General features: G+C 28.1%; 1 protein-coding gene across 2 annotated transcripts; it reads left to right on the top strand.

The window, feature by feature from the left end:
* The first annotated feature begins 2,536 nt into the window (after nt 1-2,536).
* On the top strand, nt 2,537-15,108 carry LOC145094941 (raucaffricine-O-beta-D-glucosidase-like). 2 transcript variants are annotated; one of them, XM_079032906.1, is made up of 12 exons: nt 2,537-2,721; nt 2,854-2,923; nt 3,010-3,068; nt 7,671-7,746; nt 12,299-12,464; nt 12,538-12,778; nt 12,879-13,000; nt 13,356-13,600; nt 14,127-14,161; nt 14,259-14,367; nt 14,448-14,556; nt 14,639-15,108. In XM_079032906.1, exons 1-12 carry the CDS (start codon nt 2,608-2,610, stop codon nt 14,928-14,930), a joined length of 1,638 nt encoding a protein of 545 aa, XP_078889032.1. In that variant the 5' UTR covers nt 2,537-2,607; the 3' UTR covers nt 14,931-15,108. The 2 variants fall into 2 exon arrangements, with proteins under 2 accessions (XP_078889032.1, XP_078889033.1); XM_079032907.1 differs by lacking the exon at nt 14,259-14,367 and having other exon boundaries at nt 14,639-14,765.
* Nucleotides 15,109-17,385: the final 2,277 nt, after the last annotated feature.

Below are 17,385 nucleotides of genomic sequence, written 5' to 3'. Positions count from 1 at the left end.
TTTTCGACTAAATGAACTATACTATAACAAACAAACGAAATACAACAACGGTACGGATATTGGGCCTAATACTTCCTATACATGTTTATTGGGTCTTCGTGATTCGTTTGCATGTTTATTGGGCCCAATATATTTATTTCATGTTTATTGGGCCCAATATATTCATTTCATGTTTATTGGGCCTTAGTGACCCAATTACATGCTCAATGGGCCTAAATTAGTTTTTCATGTTATTGGGCCTTAGTGGCCCATTCACATGCTAATTTTGCCCGGAGAGATTCATTATATGCATAATGGGCTTCAACATGTCCATTTGCATACTATCAAGCCTAGAACTAACTTACATGTCTAATGGGCCACAACTGTCCATTTTCATGTTTGTTGGGCCGGGTCTTTTCACATTCAAGTATCATCAGGTGTTTGTAAATCAAAATACGTCTAACATTAAACATATTTATGTAACAATCACTGGGATCTGGTGAGAATTATCGGTTGACACCATTGAGTGTTTGGCCGTAGAGTGTAGTTATAATCAGAGTCTCCTGGAGGGAGAACGAGAGTTTGTGTATAGATCTATACGGGGGTGACTCCCCCACACCTGAGTTGTTCGCTACAGTTAGACTAGGCCAGTCTAGGGTGACAAAATCTTGATCAAAACCGATGTTTGAAAAAATGCCAAGACAGGAGAATTAGTCCTTATTATGCATGGTTATAACGACTCACGTAGAGATCCATTACCATCGATACATTACGGGAATCAAAATACTTAAATCATAATGACGCGAAAACAAATCCTACGGTAATACATGGACCACGACACAATTATAAATCAGAAAATATCGGATTTTATGGGGAATACTATTATTCATTACCTTCTACTTACAGCATATACAATACAAGGAAATTTTTGAATTGCTTACTTATACATGTTTTTACAAAGGAAATCACACATACATTTGTACTTGATCATTTCATCATTTTCATATAATTTACAGAAAATATCGGATTTTCTGGGTTTTACAAACAATACAAAATCTTACAGTCAAACATGGTTATGAACTCACCAACATTATATATGTTGACCATTTTCAAAATAACATGTATTCTCAGGTAATCGTTAAGCCGAAGAAATTGTCAAGAGTATTTTGGGGATTTTATTATGACGTGTTAATCTCTGTACAATTTGTGTTTTGAAATGTGTACTGTAAAACAATGTACTTTATGTTTTATATATATATATATATACCTAACAACCTTATATAAGCTTAGGTACCTAACTCCATAATAGTACATCGATTTGTGTCATATTTACATTGTAATTGTCTAAGGTTCTTAAACTTCAACCCCATAACTTGATTACTTCCAAAATCTTTGGACTTTCACCAATATCTTTCTTTTACATCACGTCTTTCTACCGAATACCACCTGATGGGCTTCATATCCTACCGCTACAAATGAAAGGATGTAGGAGAAATATAATGATGAATTTGCAAATTTTTTTGAAGTAAATCAAGTTTAGGGATGAAGTTTAAGAACCTTGGATGATTGCAATGAAAATTTAATGCAAAATGACGTAGTTTGATGAGGTTAGGTACCTAAGCTTATATAAGGTTGTTAGATATATTCACTTTACTCTATATATATATATATATGGGAAAAGTGAATATACCCTTAAGGGTATATAAGCTTAGGTACCCAAACACGTTATAATACGTCATTTTGTTTGATATATTCATTATAATGTTCTTAAACTTTAACCCCTAACTTGATTTACTTTCAAGATTTTCCAATTTTCACTATTATCTTTCTCATACATCATATATTTTTACCGAACACCTACTAATCTATATATATTGTAGCTGAAAATGAAAAATATGTAAAAGGAAGATAAATGTGTAATTTATAAAAATTACGAAAGTAAATCAAGTTAGAAGTTAAATTATAAGAACATTAGACAATTAGAATATATTATATAATACAAAACGACGTAATATAGTGAGTTTGGGTACCTAAGCTTATATACCCTTAAGGGTATATTCATTTTTCCCTATATATATATATATATATATATATATATATATATATATATATATATATATATATATATATATATATATATATATATATATAAACTTACACTTTTCTTAAGATATACCAAAAACATTAAAAAAGTAAACTATGGATGTGAGAGATTTAATATGAAATTAGATATATTTTTACGTTTCTTTATTCATTAAATTATCGATATATCTTATCAATCTTAAAATATTAAAAAAGTAAACTATCACACTAAGAGATTTAATATGAAATTAGATATATTTTTACGTTTCTTTATTCATTAAATTATCGATATATCTTATCAATCTTAAAATATTAAAAAAGTAAACTATCAAACAGAGATTTAATATGAAATTATATATATTTTTACGTTTCTTTATTCATTAAATTATCGATATATCTTATCAATCTTGACCATTAATTTGAGACTTGTAGTTGTATAAATATCGGACCACTTGAGCATGAGTATAACATCTCTTCAACTCTATAAATTCAAGTCCTAAAGATTTTCTATTAAGCCAGCCTACTACGGTTAGTTGTTTAATTGTGATGACGAGTAAAACGGTGTTAGAGTTTGACCATGACGATAACATGGCCTCTAATATCAAACGTCATGACTTCCCTAACGATTTCTTCTTCGGAGTAGGATCATCTGCTTACCAGGTGTATATCTGTTTATACACTGACACACTCATGATCACAAACAAAAAATCCAATCGATGGTGTTTAGATGTCATTTCTTAAGCATTGATTAAGTCTATTGTTATCATAACTATATGCATGTTTTGATTTCAGATTGAAGGTGGTTGGAGAGCAAACGGCAAAGGGTATAGTATTTGGGATTGCTTCTGTTTGAGACACCCTGGTCGACCCCTCCCTCCCTTCCTTTCTAAAGTTTTAATGTCTTGTCTTTTTCTCTTGTAGTATAAAATATGAAAATGATTATTGCAGATAAGATTGAAGGAGGTGCAAATGCATGCTATGCTGATGATAATTATTCAAGAATAAAGGTATAGAGTTAAAGTAGTATCAATAAGATAATCACGCATCAACTTTACTATTTTCAATATTCGCTAATATAATACATTATTATAAGATCTATTAAATTTTAAAAGAAAATTCAATATAATTTAGTGTTGTCATTAAGCTAGCATGTTTTTGATTTTTAATCTTCGTTAATATAATATATCGTTATAAGGTATGTTAAATTTTAACAGAAAAACAAAACTTATGTGGAAAAGAATTAAACCTGTATCTCGTCCGTGTTTTACGAGGGCTTTACCACTTGACCAAAGATTATTACTTAAACAAATAACGTCATTCTTGCTAATAAATCAAAATCTTTTTTCTAAATGTGCTTTTCTCTTTCATTTGAACGCATGACATTTTCTAGAATTTTTAATTTCTATTTTTCACTCATTTTATTGTATTTTTCATTTTATAAATTAAAATTCCACATTTAATATGTAAGATATTTATTAGAAGAGGTTTACATATGTAATGTATTAAAACCTCATTAATTTTAATAATTCAAATTTTTTCTTATTTTTCTTATAAATTCAAACTTCTCAAATTGTTAAAATTTTATATCTTATACGATATATAAAACATATTAGTCATATCTTGAATTTTAAAAGGTACAAGATACAAAACTTTTTGTATAAATCAATTATGCATAAGAAAACCATTAATACTTGCCAAAATTTTAAAGACTTAAATTAAGAGATCAAAAAATTAATTTGGAGCAAAATAACAATTTTAAAATATTAAATCCATCAATATAAGTTAATTTATATTTCTTAAACTAGATGCCGATAATTATTAATTTATATCAAATACATAAACATACAATATAAATACAAGTTCTAAACATAAATATTTTAATTAAAAGTGGTAATTTTTATTATTACATAAAATAACTAATAACAAAATCTAATAATTATTTTTCTATAAAAAAATATTCGTCAAAAAAACTATTTATAATCACTGCTTTGCACGGGCACACATCTACTATATATATATATATATATATATATATATATATATATATATATATATATATATATATATATATATATATATATATATATATATATATAATAAACTCATTTAATATTTGAGTCTTACAACCCAATGTATATAATGTATACTTTATGCATATTTTAATATCTCTTACTATAAATATGTATTATTTACATATTATTTATGTAGTATGTAGTATTATGTATGAATAATTTTAAACCCATATGGACATTTAAATCCAAATTTTTGTGTATAAATATGTATTTTTACATACAATCTTAGTGGTATTTTGTACGACATATATATATATATATATATATATATATATATATATATATATATATATATATATATACATATATACACACACACACACATAGAGAGAGAAGGGTTCAAATTAGAAAAAAAAGTTGAAAATGAGAGAATTATTCACAGCCACACATTTATTTTGCCGCAAAACTTTTGCACGTACCAACGGAAATCGTTAACGGATACACACGAGTTTTCCAACCAAACATGTATCCTTAAACTATGTTAATAATTACCTTAATATACAAAAAAACATACATTTTTTTTTTCTGATTTTCAGAAAGCTATTTTTATGAAAAAAAATATATATTTTAAATATATCAAATAAATTTTTTATTCTCTATAAAAAGACATCCATATTGATATAGTTTTAAAATAAAATAATTTTTTTACAGTTTCAACTCTCGTTATTACAATATATTTATTATTCACTTATGAATAAAACGTATGGTTAACTGTTTTATAGTTTAAGTATCGTTCGTATATGAATATAACACGTAATAAACTTTTCTTACCTAAAATATATTTTTTATATCATTTTTCAGATTTATATTTATATATGAATAAAACGTGTATTAGTTGTCATCATATGTTATATTCATATATGAATAAAGTATTTATCATATTTTTGTTACAGTTAATTTGTTATTCATATATGAACAAGTACCATGTTAATAAAAGATGAAGTGTTTTGAAAATTTTAACTACTTATTCATATATGAATAATAAATGAACTGTAACAAAATTATGATAAATATGTTCTTCGTATATAAATAATTTGTGCGGAAAGTTAATACACGTTTTATTCATATATGACAACAACATGTGACGAGAGTTGATGTAAACATCAAAAGTTTATTATATGTTATATTCATATAAGAATGATGCTTAAATTGTAAAAAAAAATAATCATATTTTTTTATTCATAAGTGAATAACGAATGTGGCATAGTAAAAATCTGATGCATTTTTATTCACTTATAAATAACGATAGCTGAAACTATAAAAAATTATTTTATTATAAAAATATATCATTATAGATGTCTATCTATAGAGAATTAAAAAAATTAATAATTTTGATATATTTAAAATCATTTTTCGATAAAAATAGCTCCTTAAAAATTAAAAAAAAACAAAATAAACAATGCTTTTGTATACATTAATGTAATGATTAACATAGTTTAAGGAAACATGTTTTGTTGGAAACACACGTATATTCCTTTCTTATTTTGCCAATGTGATAGAGGCTTTTGCGATAAAAATAAATGAGTGGCTGATAATGATTCCCCCATGTCAACCATTTTTATTTTCTCAATTGAACTTATCTCTCTCTCTCTCTCTCTCTCTCTATATATATATATATATATATATATATATATATATATATATATATATATATATATATATATATATATATATATATATATATATATAGAAACAGGTTCATGCGAAAATATAAATATCCTGCTAAAACGCGAAAACAAATTTTATCTTATGAAAATCAAACACATGTACTATAAAAAAAATAAATTTATTAGCAATAAATTAAAAATAGTAAGTTAAATTGGATGGTGTTTTGGTAATATAGATTTAAGACGGTTTTGATAATTATATTTTTTTCACGTCCTTAATCATTTTTAAATTCATGTTTTCATAATAAAAATGTTAAAAATCATACTTTGTTAATATGAAACAATTTATCATCTATCATCGATTATCATCATGTATTTCAAAGTTTGGATGAATTATTTTCCAAAATATAATGTTGAGGTGACATAATATCATAGTTCGCGTTTTCGTAAATTATTTGCATTTTCACATGAACCCTCCCATATATATATATATATATATATATATATATATATATATATATATATATATATATATATATATATATATATAGAGAGAGAGAGAGAGAGAGAGAGAGAGTTAGGTTAATTTGACACGCATCTAATTTTGTGAGAGTGATGACATTTTTTCTAGTGAAATATTCTAATATTCTGTTATTCAAAAAACTATAATATATGTAATATTGTGATATTTTAAAACATTATTTTTAACATATTTTATATTGAAATATTCCAAAAACATATAATATTAGAATATTATACATATTATATTTTTACGATGACTAGAATATTTTCATTAGAAAAAATTGGTTTCACGATCTTACAAAATTATGTCCGTCTCAAATGAACACACACACACACACACACACACACACACACACACACACACACACACATATATATATATATATATATATATATATATATATATATATATATATATATAGAGAGAGAGAGAGAGAGAGATGTAAGTTCAATTGGAAAAATAAAAATATTAAGAATGGGAGAATCATTCTTAACCAATCATTTATTTTTTTTGCCGCAAATGCTCCGACATATCAGGCCAACAGAGGTTGAGTAATAGTCATATCCCTATTCTAATAAATAAATAGTTTTAATCTCCATTTGACATGTGTCACTCTAATACAATTCTACATTAATATTATGGCACATATCAAAGAGATATATTAGGCAACACTTCAAAATTCAAATTTACTTTTTCTAATTATATGTTAAATTTGAAGTTATAACAGCTTTAAAAATTTAGTATATCTCATAATTAATGATTTATTTAAAATAACTGATAAATAATTTATGTATTTTTACTATGAAAAATTCTTTTATTTTGAAACTGTGGTTTCCACGGGTTATAAACTAGTATGAATATAAATATATGTGTATTCATATATGAATAAACCATCTCCCTCCGCCACCAACCACCATCACTACCGCCACCAACCACTACCACCATCACTATCGCCACCAACCACTACCACCTCCACAACCAACCACCACCACAACCGCCACCTCCACCACCACCCATCGTCGTCATATTCGTATTTGTATAGTCACTTCCATTATACTTATTCATATATGGATATACGTATTCATGTATGAATATGATCTATTCAGTCGGTCCAGTACGCTGAAGCGCTTAATTGGTAGATTCGAAATGAGTGGCCCGTATTCATTCTTTCGTTCACAACCTTTTTTTTCCTCAATTGAATATATATATATATATATATATATATATATATATATATATATATATATATATATATATATATATGCAGTTTAATAAAAAATATACATATTTATGTATAATAATAGATAGATAAAATGTAAAAATATATATTTACGTTTTATATGAAAACAATGTGGTTGAATGTAAAAGTACATACTTACATGCAATTTTTTTTAACATATTTAACAGGAAGATGTTCAATTGTTGAAGAAAATGGGTGTAAATTCTTATAGGTTCTCTATTTCATGGTCAAGAATATTACCTGGTAAGTGTTTTTTCCGTTTCAAAAGATCGCATTAAAACTCGATGAGATTTCTAACCCTCAATTATATTGTATTTATCAAACTTAAATTATCGATATGTTTGTAATAGGTTGCATATTTAAAAGATTTGATTTCCGTATATACAAGGGAATGTATATATGAAAATAATTTCTACATGACTTTCTAGATATTATTTAGAACATCAATATATTTATATTTATCTATACAATTTCATTGGAAAACTTATAAAAATTTGATATTTGCTTGATTAAGAAAATTGAAATACAAATAAAGTTAGGTGGGATTCAATGACAGTTTTTCCAAAAAGAAACATTGTCTTACTTCTTTTATTTTTAGGATACAAGCACTCGCGGAGGTTCTTAGGGGCTAGGGGGCCATGGCCTCCCCGGTTTTGAGGTTCATAATATTTGTATAAATGTATTTCACATATGAAACAATCACTATAATAACTAATTGGTCCCTTTGGTTTTAAGCTTACTATATTCATGTAATACAACTTATATAAAATTTACTTATTAACCGAGACTAAATAGATAATCAACCAAAATTTCCGAAACTCACTTAAAATCAAAACTAACTCTGATTCTTTAGAAACCTAAATAAACTACGGAAACTATTTTTAAACTCAATAAAAACCAAAAATCTAATACCAATTTACAACCTTTTTAAACTCAACCTTTGAGTTTAAGAAAACATTAAACCAAAAATCCGTCTGCCAGATAAAGAGATCTCACAACTGAACAGAAGGATAATGTCGTCTTCGGAAGAAGAGATCTCAAAAAGACCTGAAACAGCCACCGATGTTCGCCTCGTCCACCGGTCTTCGCAAGAATATACCCCTCTGACCTTTGCCAACGGCTAGCTACCCGCTGCCGCTTGAGTCTCCTCTCCGCCATTTTTGAGAGGAAGCTTTACGTATTTTCTATTTTGCTCTCTCTCACACACACATTTTTTCACTTTCTCTCCGTAGTCGTGGGTTATTAAATGTATATTACCGATATGAGATAGGCTCGAGATCACAGTTGAAAGCTGCCAAAAAGTAACTATTACTTTATTAAATTAAAAAACAATATATTTTTAATTTTTTGTCTTTGTGTTTACAATCGTAAACGAAAAACATGAAAATATGAAGTCGACTAACGTAATAGAAATAGTTGTAAGTTATGAGTTTGATACTATGATAGCTAAGTAACAAAAATCATAAATAAGCAAAGTCAAAAGATAGAGATATCATTCGTATGGTTAAAACTTTAGTATGAAAACATATTTAATTATTAATTGTTAGTTTTTAAATTTATTTTGTTATATTAACTTGTAATTTGTTAAAAAAATATTTTTTTTGCTAAAATATAAGTTGCTAGTTGTTATGTTATTTTATCATTTTATAAAAATTTGCTAATTTTTAGTTAGTTTTATAAAAGACAATCACCATTTGATTTTTTTTATTATATGTAAGCATGCAAATTCTATCGAAAATCATGAGACAACACTACAAATTGTCTTGGACTTTTGATTTTTGAACAAGATTAAACTTTTCATTTGGCTTTATTTTGAATGTTTGATTTCACCCCCTCACTTAGAGTCTGTGATCCACTTATTGTGATCCTCTTATAGCGTCTGTGTTCCGCCGGCCCTGATACAAGTTTTGTGACTAATGTTGTAAGGTTCAAATTACTATCTTGTACCAATTTTTTCTAATTTACTAAGTACATGGTTCACATAGATTTTTAACAATAACTTTCATTAGCTAAAAGCTAGCAAGAGGCTAGGGAAAGGAAAATAGGGGGATTAGATAGAATTTATAAGTTGTTGGAAAATTTAATATAAATATTTATATTTTTATGAACTTTAGACATATATATATATATATATATATATATATATATATATATATATATATATATATATATATTATATATATATAACTGTAAGTGTGTTTGTGTTCTCCTCCATGAGGACTTCGAAACGATATATTATATGTCCAAAATAGAGTATATGTGAATGAGATATCGATACTTAAAGATGCGTATTTGAGAATAAATTTAACAAAAGGACAGGAATGTGGGAATGATTCCCACATTGGTAGAAAGACCAAACCAAATAAGGTTTATAAGCTTAAATGCATGAAAGACTTACAAGTTTGTGTCTATGGTTATGCTACAATTCCTACCCGCGCGCAGGAGGGATGCAAATCTTGGATTTCGTAGACCAAAAGCACCGAACTCGTGCGTGGGCGCAACCTGCGGACGCGAATGCAGCTCCAGAAACTCGCGCACTACCCTTGTTTTTGCTAAACTTAACGGTTTGCCGTCTCATTCAAACACACGAACGAAAATACTCTTCTTCTTCCTGCTTCCAGCGATTCTTTTGGGCAAGTGGTAATATCCGACAGTACACAATACTACTAAGGTTGTTGTATCCTGGGAACAGACGACAAATCTGTTTAAGGGAATCGAGTCCAACTCGAGCCTCAACCACATCGTTTGTTGCTAATCTTTTCTTTACAGGAACCTTTCGAAGAGGAAAACGAAGACATTACACTAACATAAGTTTGGTCGGAATTTAAACTAATGTATCTAACTTAGCTTAGACTTTCGGTTCCTATTAGAAAAAAAGAAAAAAAAAAGAATGAGAAACAGCATAATCAAAAGCTCATTTGGGAGAGAAATCGATTTGGATTACCATATTTGGGAATGAAATTTGATTTAGTATTAGAAGTTTTTGGAAAGATGAATCTAATACCACTTGTTGTATATAACGATGAACACAAAAATATAAGAACCCAAATAACATATAATATGGGTGGAAACCATTATGAGGAGTCACAATGTTCTTAGTCGATAATATGGATAAATGAGAAGAGAATAGAATGATAAAAATCTATGAATAAAAAGGCTTGAACTATAGCCTTCTACAAAGAATCGCACAGATCCTAAAACTCATAAATATAAAGAAATGATGCTATATATATATATATATATATATATATATATATATATATATATATATATATATATATATATATGTGATACGACATGTATGGGTCAGTTTGGTTAAGTCTACCGACGCAAGAAATAGTTTTCGAGATTAGGATACTTTAAATGTTTCCTTATACTTAGTTTTCTTTTATTTATTTAGTTTCAGATTCTGTTTAGGATTTCCTTTTATTTAGGATTTGGTTTTGGTGGTTGATCACGATAGCAAGACATTATAAATAGGGATCTATAGGGATTATTTAATCTATGCATTGATAAAAGTCTTTTACTGCTTTTGGAGAATTCCTTGTTTCTCGAATCACAAGTGTGATGATTAAGGTTCTTACCTTCAGGAAGGATCTTGATCTGATTAATATAGTAACTTGGAAACCAAGAGATCTACTCCCCAAACAATGAAAATTAGGCCATGAAACCATAACTTTTAATTTTCACGATGCAATCCTAAAGATTTCAGAAGGCATTCATATTAATTTTTTAGGGATGTAAGCCTATTGATAAGAAAAGGGCTTTGATTTTAATTGAAAAATGTTGCGATCGGTAAGGTGCTTTCTAGTCATAGGATTGGAAAACTTTTCATGTCCAATCATGCTTAATCAAATAAATGGAGATATCACTTTTTGTTTGTGCATAAATATATGAGGGTTAATACTATTGAGTGATTCATGGCTAGTGTAGCTTTTTTGTGTCCCTCTTGGCTTCCTCATATGTAGATATGCCATTGGGTTCGGTTAAGTGAGTTCGAAAAGATATATCTTTGCGATATCATGCTTATAATGTCTTGGAGTATTTATAATTTTCGAAACAGAGTTCGACTTAAGGGGTGTACTCTCAAAGAGATACCATTTTCGATAACATTATGATTCAATCTTTTTCATGGATATCTAATAGATGTAAAACTTATTATTCAGACATGCATATATGGAGTCCCTATTTGGTTTTCTCTTTTATGTGACCTTTTATTACTAGCCTCTAGGATATGTATTTTAATTGATTTCTAATGATGTTCTAAAAAATAACCATATTATTCTGAAGTAAGTTTTTTCGAATGTACCTTTGGTTATTATGCTTAAGTTTTCTCGAAGTTCAAAATCTTCGATTGTTTTAACAAACAACTTTTCTTTTGAAATGAAAATGATATAAAGTTTTTCGATCTTCCTTATCACATGTCTTGTCCTCAAATAGAACCCTAATTATATTTTTTTTTGTAAGTAATATCTTTAAACATTTTACCACTTGTTCACTTGGTTTTATCTATGTTTTAAAAATTATAATCCATGAAAAGTGTATATATTAAGTTAACCTAATCTACTCGATATTTTTTTTGTAAACAATTTTTGCCCAACAAAATTATTTTAGGATAAAAGGCCTTGTAAATATTGTTTCACAACCAGTCATTCGTTAATTCATTTTTTTATATTTTTGAAGAATTTTAATCGTTATGAAAATGTGATATAGTTAAGAAGTTTAAATGTTATGTTGTTATTGCTAATAATTAAATCCTTAATAACACATATAATATGTCCATGGAATTAAATAGGTGGCAAAGTAAGCATGGGTAAGAGTATGGAAGGTATCAACCATTACAACAAGTTAATTGATGAGTTATTAGCTAATGACATTAAACCATTTGTCACCCTGTTTCATTGGGATCTTCCCAATGCATTGGAAGAAGAGTACATGGGATTTTTAAGTTCTAAAATTGTGTAAGTCTTTCTAATATGATTATATATGCATTTTTTCCTTTTTAAACTCTAAACTGATTATTTCAAGAATCAGGGACGACTTCCTTAACTATGCGGATATTTGTTTTTGGGAGTTTGGAGATCGAGTAAAGAATTGGGTAACAATAAATGAACCACATATATTCACCACCTTTGGTTATGTACAAGGTCAAGGGGCACCAGGTCGAGGTGGAGAAAATGAAGATGGCGACCCTCAAACAGAACCATATATAGTAGCATATAACATACTAAATTGTCATGCAGCTGCTTATAGAAGGTATTCTGAAGATTATAAGGTATTACTTAAAACAACATGTTCTAATTATATGAACATCTTTAGAAACATTTAACAGTGCAAGAATAATCTAATTTCTTATGCCAATGATGGTCTTTTAGGATACCCAGAAGGGTAAAGTGGGAATTACGCTCAATTGCAGTTATTTTCAACCTTATCGTGGTGATAGTTATAAAAAAGACGTCCAAGCTGTTAAATACGCGTATGATTTTACGGTTGGATGGTAATTGAAAACAAAATGTTAATAATTCTTATAAGAAAAACATCTACTTAGATCATCCACAATGCATTTTTTAATGGAATGGTCAAATGAGATGGAATACCTAGTTACAGATTAAAACCAACTATTATGGGATGCCAAGTTAGCAATGAATTTGGATTTTAATGATCTTTGAATTGTAACATTGAAATAAATACTTTTTTTTTAAATATGTTCCATTGAATGTTACATACAAAATGGAATGTTGATATGTCAACCCATTAAACTTTGTAAACAAAAATTCATTGTGGATGCCCTTGTGATACTTGATTTTCTAAAAATAATATTAATATATATGTTACAATGACACATATTTTAGGTTCCTTGAGCCATTAACAAGAGGTACTTGGCCGGATAACATGGAAAAATTTGTTGCGGCTCCTTCCACTGATCACCCAAATGGTCGTCTTTTGCCAAAATTTTCTACTAATCAAAGTAAAAAGCTGATTGATTCATATGATTTTTTGGGAGTAAACTACTACACTGCATATTTTACACAATATCAAGGTCCTTCTGATGCAATCCCTCTTGGATATTCTACAGATTGTCACTATGCGGTTTCAGGTATGGAAAAACTCTGACCTTTGTTTACAACAACTTTTACTAAAGGTGGAAAAATAATTATCTTATCATCAGTTTGGAAGTGAATTATAAAAACATAGAACCGAGCATACATAATATTGACATCGTTAAATCTAGGGTTAATGTCATGAATAGGTAATAAAATATTTTTTTATTCACAAAACACATTTACTTTAATATTTTTTTTTATTATAAGGTAAGGAATTAGAACTTTGTGGTCACATACTATAGTTATTTCAATGGTATTTTGTGAATTAGAAAAAAAATAGTTCATTACCTATTTGTAGTATTGTTTGAGAATGATGATAATTAGAAAAAAAAAGTAGTTTGTATCCCATTTATGACATTATCCCTTATTCTATTAGGCTTCATATTAAATTTCCACACACTTTCTATATTAATTGTAAATTAAGTGGATGTAAACAAAGTATCTTATACAACCAAGTTTTCAATATACACTGTCATTGTTCATGACATATGTCTCAGTGTTGTCTATTTGTTTTTTTAGGACAAGATCCCAGTGGAAACTATATTGGAGAGCCGGTAAGACAACTTTATACATTTACAATGATATAATTAAATATATATTTTGAATTTGTATTTTAATGATGGTTAATCGATGGAAAATGCAAATTAATAGTCATATCAGGGTTCGCGGGTTTATCTTTGTCCTCAACAACTTACAGAACTCTTAATTTACATTAAAAGAACCTACAATGTTACTAAAGATATGATCATCACAGAGAATGGTAAAACTACACTTGTCATATTTGTTTATATTTTAGAATAGCTTATGACTCATATTTTTATGTCTTCTGAATTCTGATAGGGTCTTCTGATAAGAATGAGGCTGGTAAAACATATGATCAAGTGCGTGATGATGAATATCGGATCAAATACATTAAGGAACATCTTAAAGCTCTTAGATTGGCTCGAGAGTAAGTCAAGTGAATATATTTGTGTAATGTGAAATTAATTACAAACTTAACCCTAAGAATGTTTGTTATATAATCATTACAGAAATAATATAAATGTGATGGGATACTTTATATGGTCATTCATGGATAGTTTTGAATGGGTTTCTGGATATAGTATTAGATTTGGTATGATCTATGTCGATTTCATGAAAGACCTTCAAAGGTACCCAAAAAAGTCAGCAATTTGGTTTAAGAAGTTCCTTGGTGAAGACAAAATAATTCCTGTTAAAAGAAGCATCACTGCTAGTGAAGACGAAGATAACTTTGAGAAGAATTTAAAGAAGGCGGGAAAACCAATCGAAGCGAGCCAAAAGATGAAGAAAGCGAGAACATGAAAAGGATGGAGCTAAATATCATATTCTGTTACATGGTTAGTTACATATGGAAGTTTCAAATTTGTGGGATTATGGTTGTGAGTTTAAATAAACCTAATATGTGTTTAATGTTTGTAACGTGATTACCAAACAAATAAAGATCTCATGTAAATACCATGAGATATCTTCATTCTCCTAATGTTCCAGGTAGTGTTTATTTTTTAAAATGTAAAATGTAAGTAATATTTTTCCATGTCTATAAATAGATGTGGAGCCGAAGTCTACATTCTATATAAAAAAAAGACTATTTTTTAAGTGTACAAACAAATTTTTTATCTAAAAAGCACAAATCGAATGAAAACAAGAAAAAAAAAATAGATCAAAACATAACCAACGAAAAAAATTAAATAAAAAAATTAGGAAAGAACAAGAAAAATAAATAAAAAAAAACAAATAAAAAACCATATACAATAAAAGAAATGTTTTTATGTATTTTTTCTTTAAAAAAGAAACATTTTTTTCATATATGACCACCCCACACAGACAAATGTTAAAATAAAAAAAATATAAATAAAAATAAAAGAAAGATGCACAATCATAATCATTATTTTTTGAAAGTACATTGTATTGGTTATCGCCAAATAATCGCTCAATTTAAAAAATGGGAGTGTGAAATATTATATTATAATAACAATTTTAAATACATAATAGTTTGTAAATTATTAGTACGGTAAATGACACCAATCATATATGTGGTTTGGTTAATATACAAATTTTCTTCATATATTTTATTTTTCACTCGTACTGTTCCTAGTTAGCCTTGATATTGGACGTTGCATCCCTACCATACATGAAATTATTGTATTGCTCTTATATAGTGTTTTTTATTTATTTGTTATTTAGAATTTTCTAGAAAATTATTTAATGAAAAACACATTTGGGTCCCATCATCCCCTCTGTCCCCTATAAATGACCCTAATAAGAAATCATTCTTCTGTTCCTCTGCCGATCTTCTGTACTTCGACACCCATCCAAGCCTAATTTAATTATCTTCTCCGACTATCCTGTTTAGTTGTTGGAAAGCCCATATCAGTCATCTATTACAAGCATACAATAGAGAGTTCTTCTTCTCGCATAAAGAATCTTGCAGTTGCCGCTTGTTAAACCCAAGCTTCACCGGGAGCCTTCGTCCTCCCATACCACCTTTCTCTCTCTCTCTCTCTCTCGCTCCCTCTCTCTCTATTTCTCTATCTCTCCCTCTCTCTCTACACCAACTATTTCTCGAAACCATGGATCATCTAATCGTCAAAATCATTTCCTAACCCTATATCTAACCCTCAACACCATTATCTTTTCCAACATACTTATACACCTACTTTGGCCATTTAATCATCACTGGAAATGAAGACTCTCAACCTATTCTCATCATTCTATGTAGATGGCACCATCTTCAAACCTAACAACATCAACAATGAGACATCAAAATTAGTTACATTTCCTAACCCTTGTCTACTTAGATCAATTCCCGAGCGATTTAGTTGTGGTTCTTGATCGAATTTTGGTTTATTGTTTATTTATAAATTAATCTTATCCATTTCAGTCTCATGATTATTTTTTTCCCTTTGTATGAAGGTTTTATTATTATTATTATTATTATTATTATTATTATTATTATTATTATTAACAAAAACTTAGTACTTTCTATTAAACCTATTTTCAATTTATATATTATTACATCTATATGGTCGTAAATAATGAAAGCGACAATTTATATTGGTAATGATTACATCAAGTTTGATTTGACTTTGGTCATAGTCCAGGTTCCTGCTTTTATGTTTTTTTGTTTATTTTTATTTTTGTAACATCCTCAAAATGAGCCTGGTCATTTTGCCATTTTTAGTGAAAAAAATGGAAAATAAAAATATAGTAATTAAAAATAATAATAAATAAATTTATAAATGAACTATAAGATAAATTTGACGAAGTTTTAAAATATAAAAGATGAGACCTTAAATAAAATAAGTGTTGGATCTAAAATATAGAAAAATTAAATGAGGGTCCAGTTTTGATAAAAAATAAACCATGAAGACGAAGTGTTGAATGATAGAAGTTTAACACATAAGTTGGTCATGTGGTGTTTTTTTTAGAAAATAGAAAGTTAGAAGGACCATGTGTTTCAAGTGACCAAAGATACAAGCCATTAGAGGGGTTCTTTCCCATTTGAAAGAGGAAAACAAAAATAAAGAGGGAGAGAACTCCAAATGGAAATTTTAATGTTGTAGGAGCCATCTAGGTTTTCAAATTGAAGAAGAAGACATATAATTTAAATTAAATCATATCTATTAGTGAATTACGGTATAACCTTCTCCTTTCTCTTTAGAAATTCGAACCTAGGGTTTGGGATTGGCCCTAAATACGATGATGGTGATTGAATTGATGATTAGTTGATTCATTCATATTAGGGGTTGATATTAGA

This window comes from Lactuca serriola, chromosome 3, assembly GCF_051521515.1.
Source record: "Lactuca serriola cultivar US96UC23 chromosome 3, Lser_US96UC23_V15, whole genome shotgun sequence".
Taxonomy (NCBI): domain Eukaryota; kingdom Viridiplantae; phylum Streptophyta; class Magnoliopsida; order Asterales; family Asteraceae; genus Lactuca; species Lactuca serriola.
This window is presented reverse-complemented; position numbering and strand designations above follow the sequence as displayed.

Coding starts and splice junctions, on each gene's coding strand:
- LOC145094941 (XM_079032906.1), top strand. CDS start 2,608: ATGACGAGTAAAACGGTGTTAGAGTTTGACCATGACGATAACATGGCC. Junction 2,722..2,853: donor TAGGATCATCTGCTTACCAG/GTGTATATCTGT, acceptor TTTTGATTTCAG/ATTGAAGGTGGTTGGAGAGC. Junction 13,001..13,355: donor TATGATTTTACGGTTGGATG/GTAATTGAAAAC, acceptor CACATATTTTAG/GTTCCTTGAGCCATTAACAA.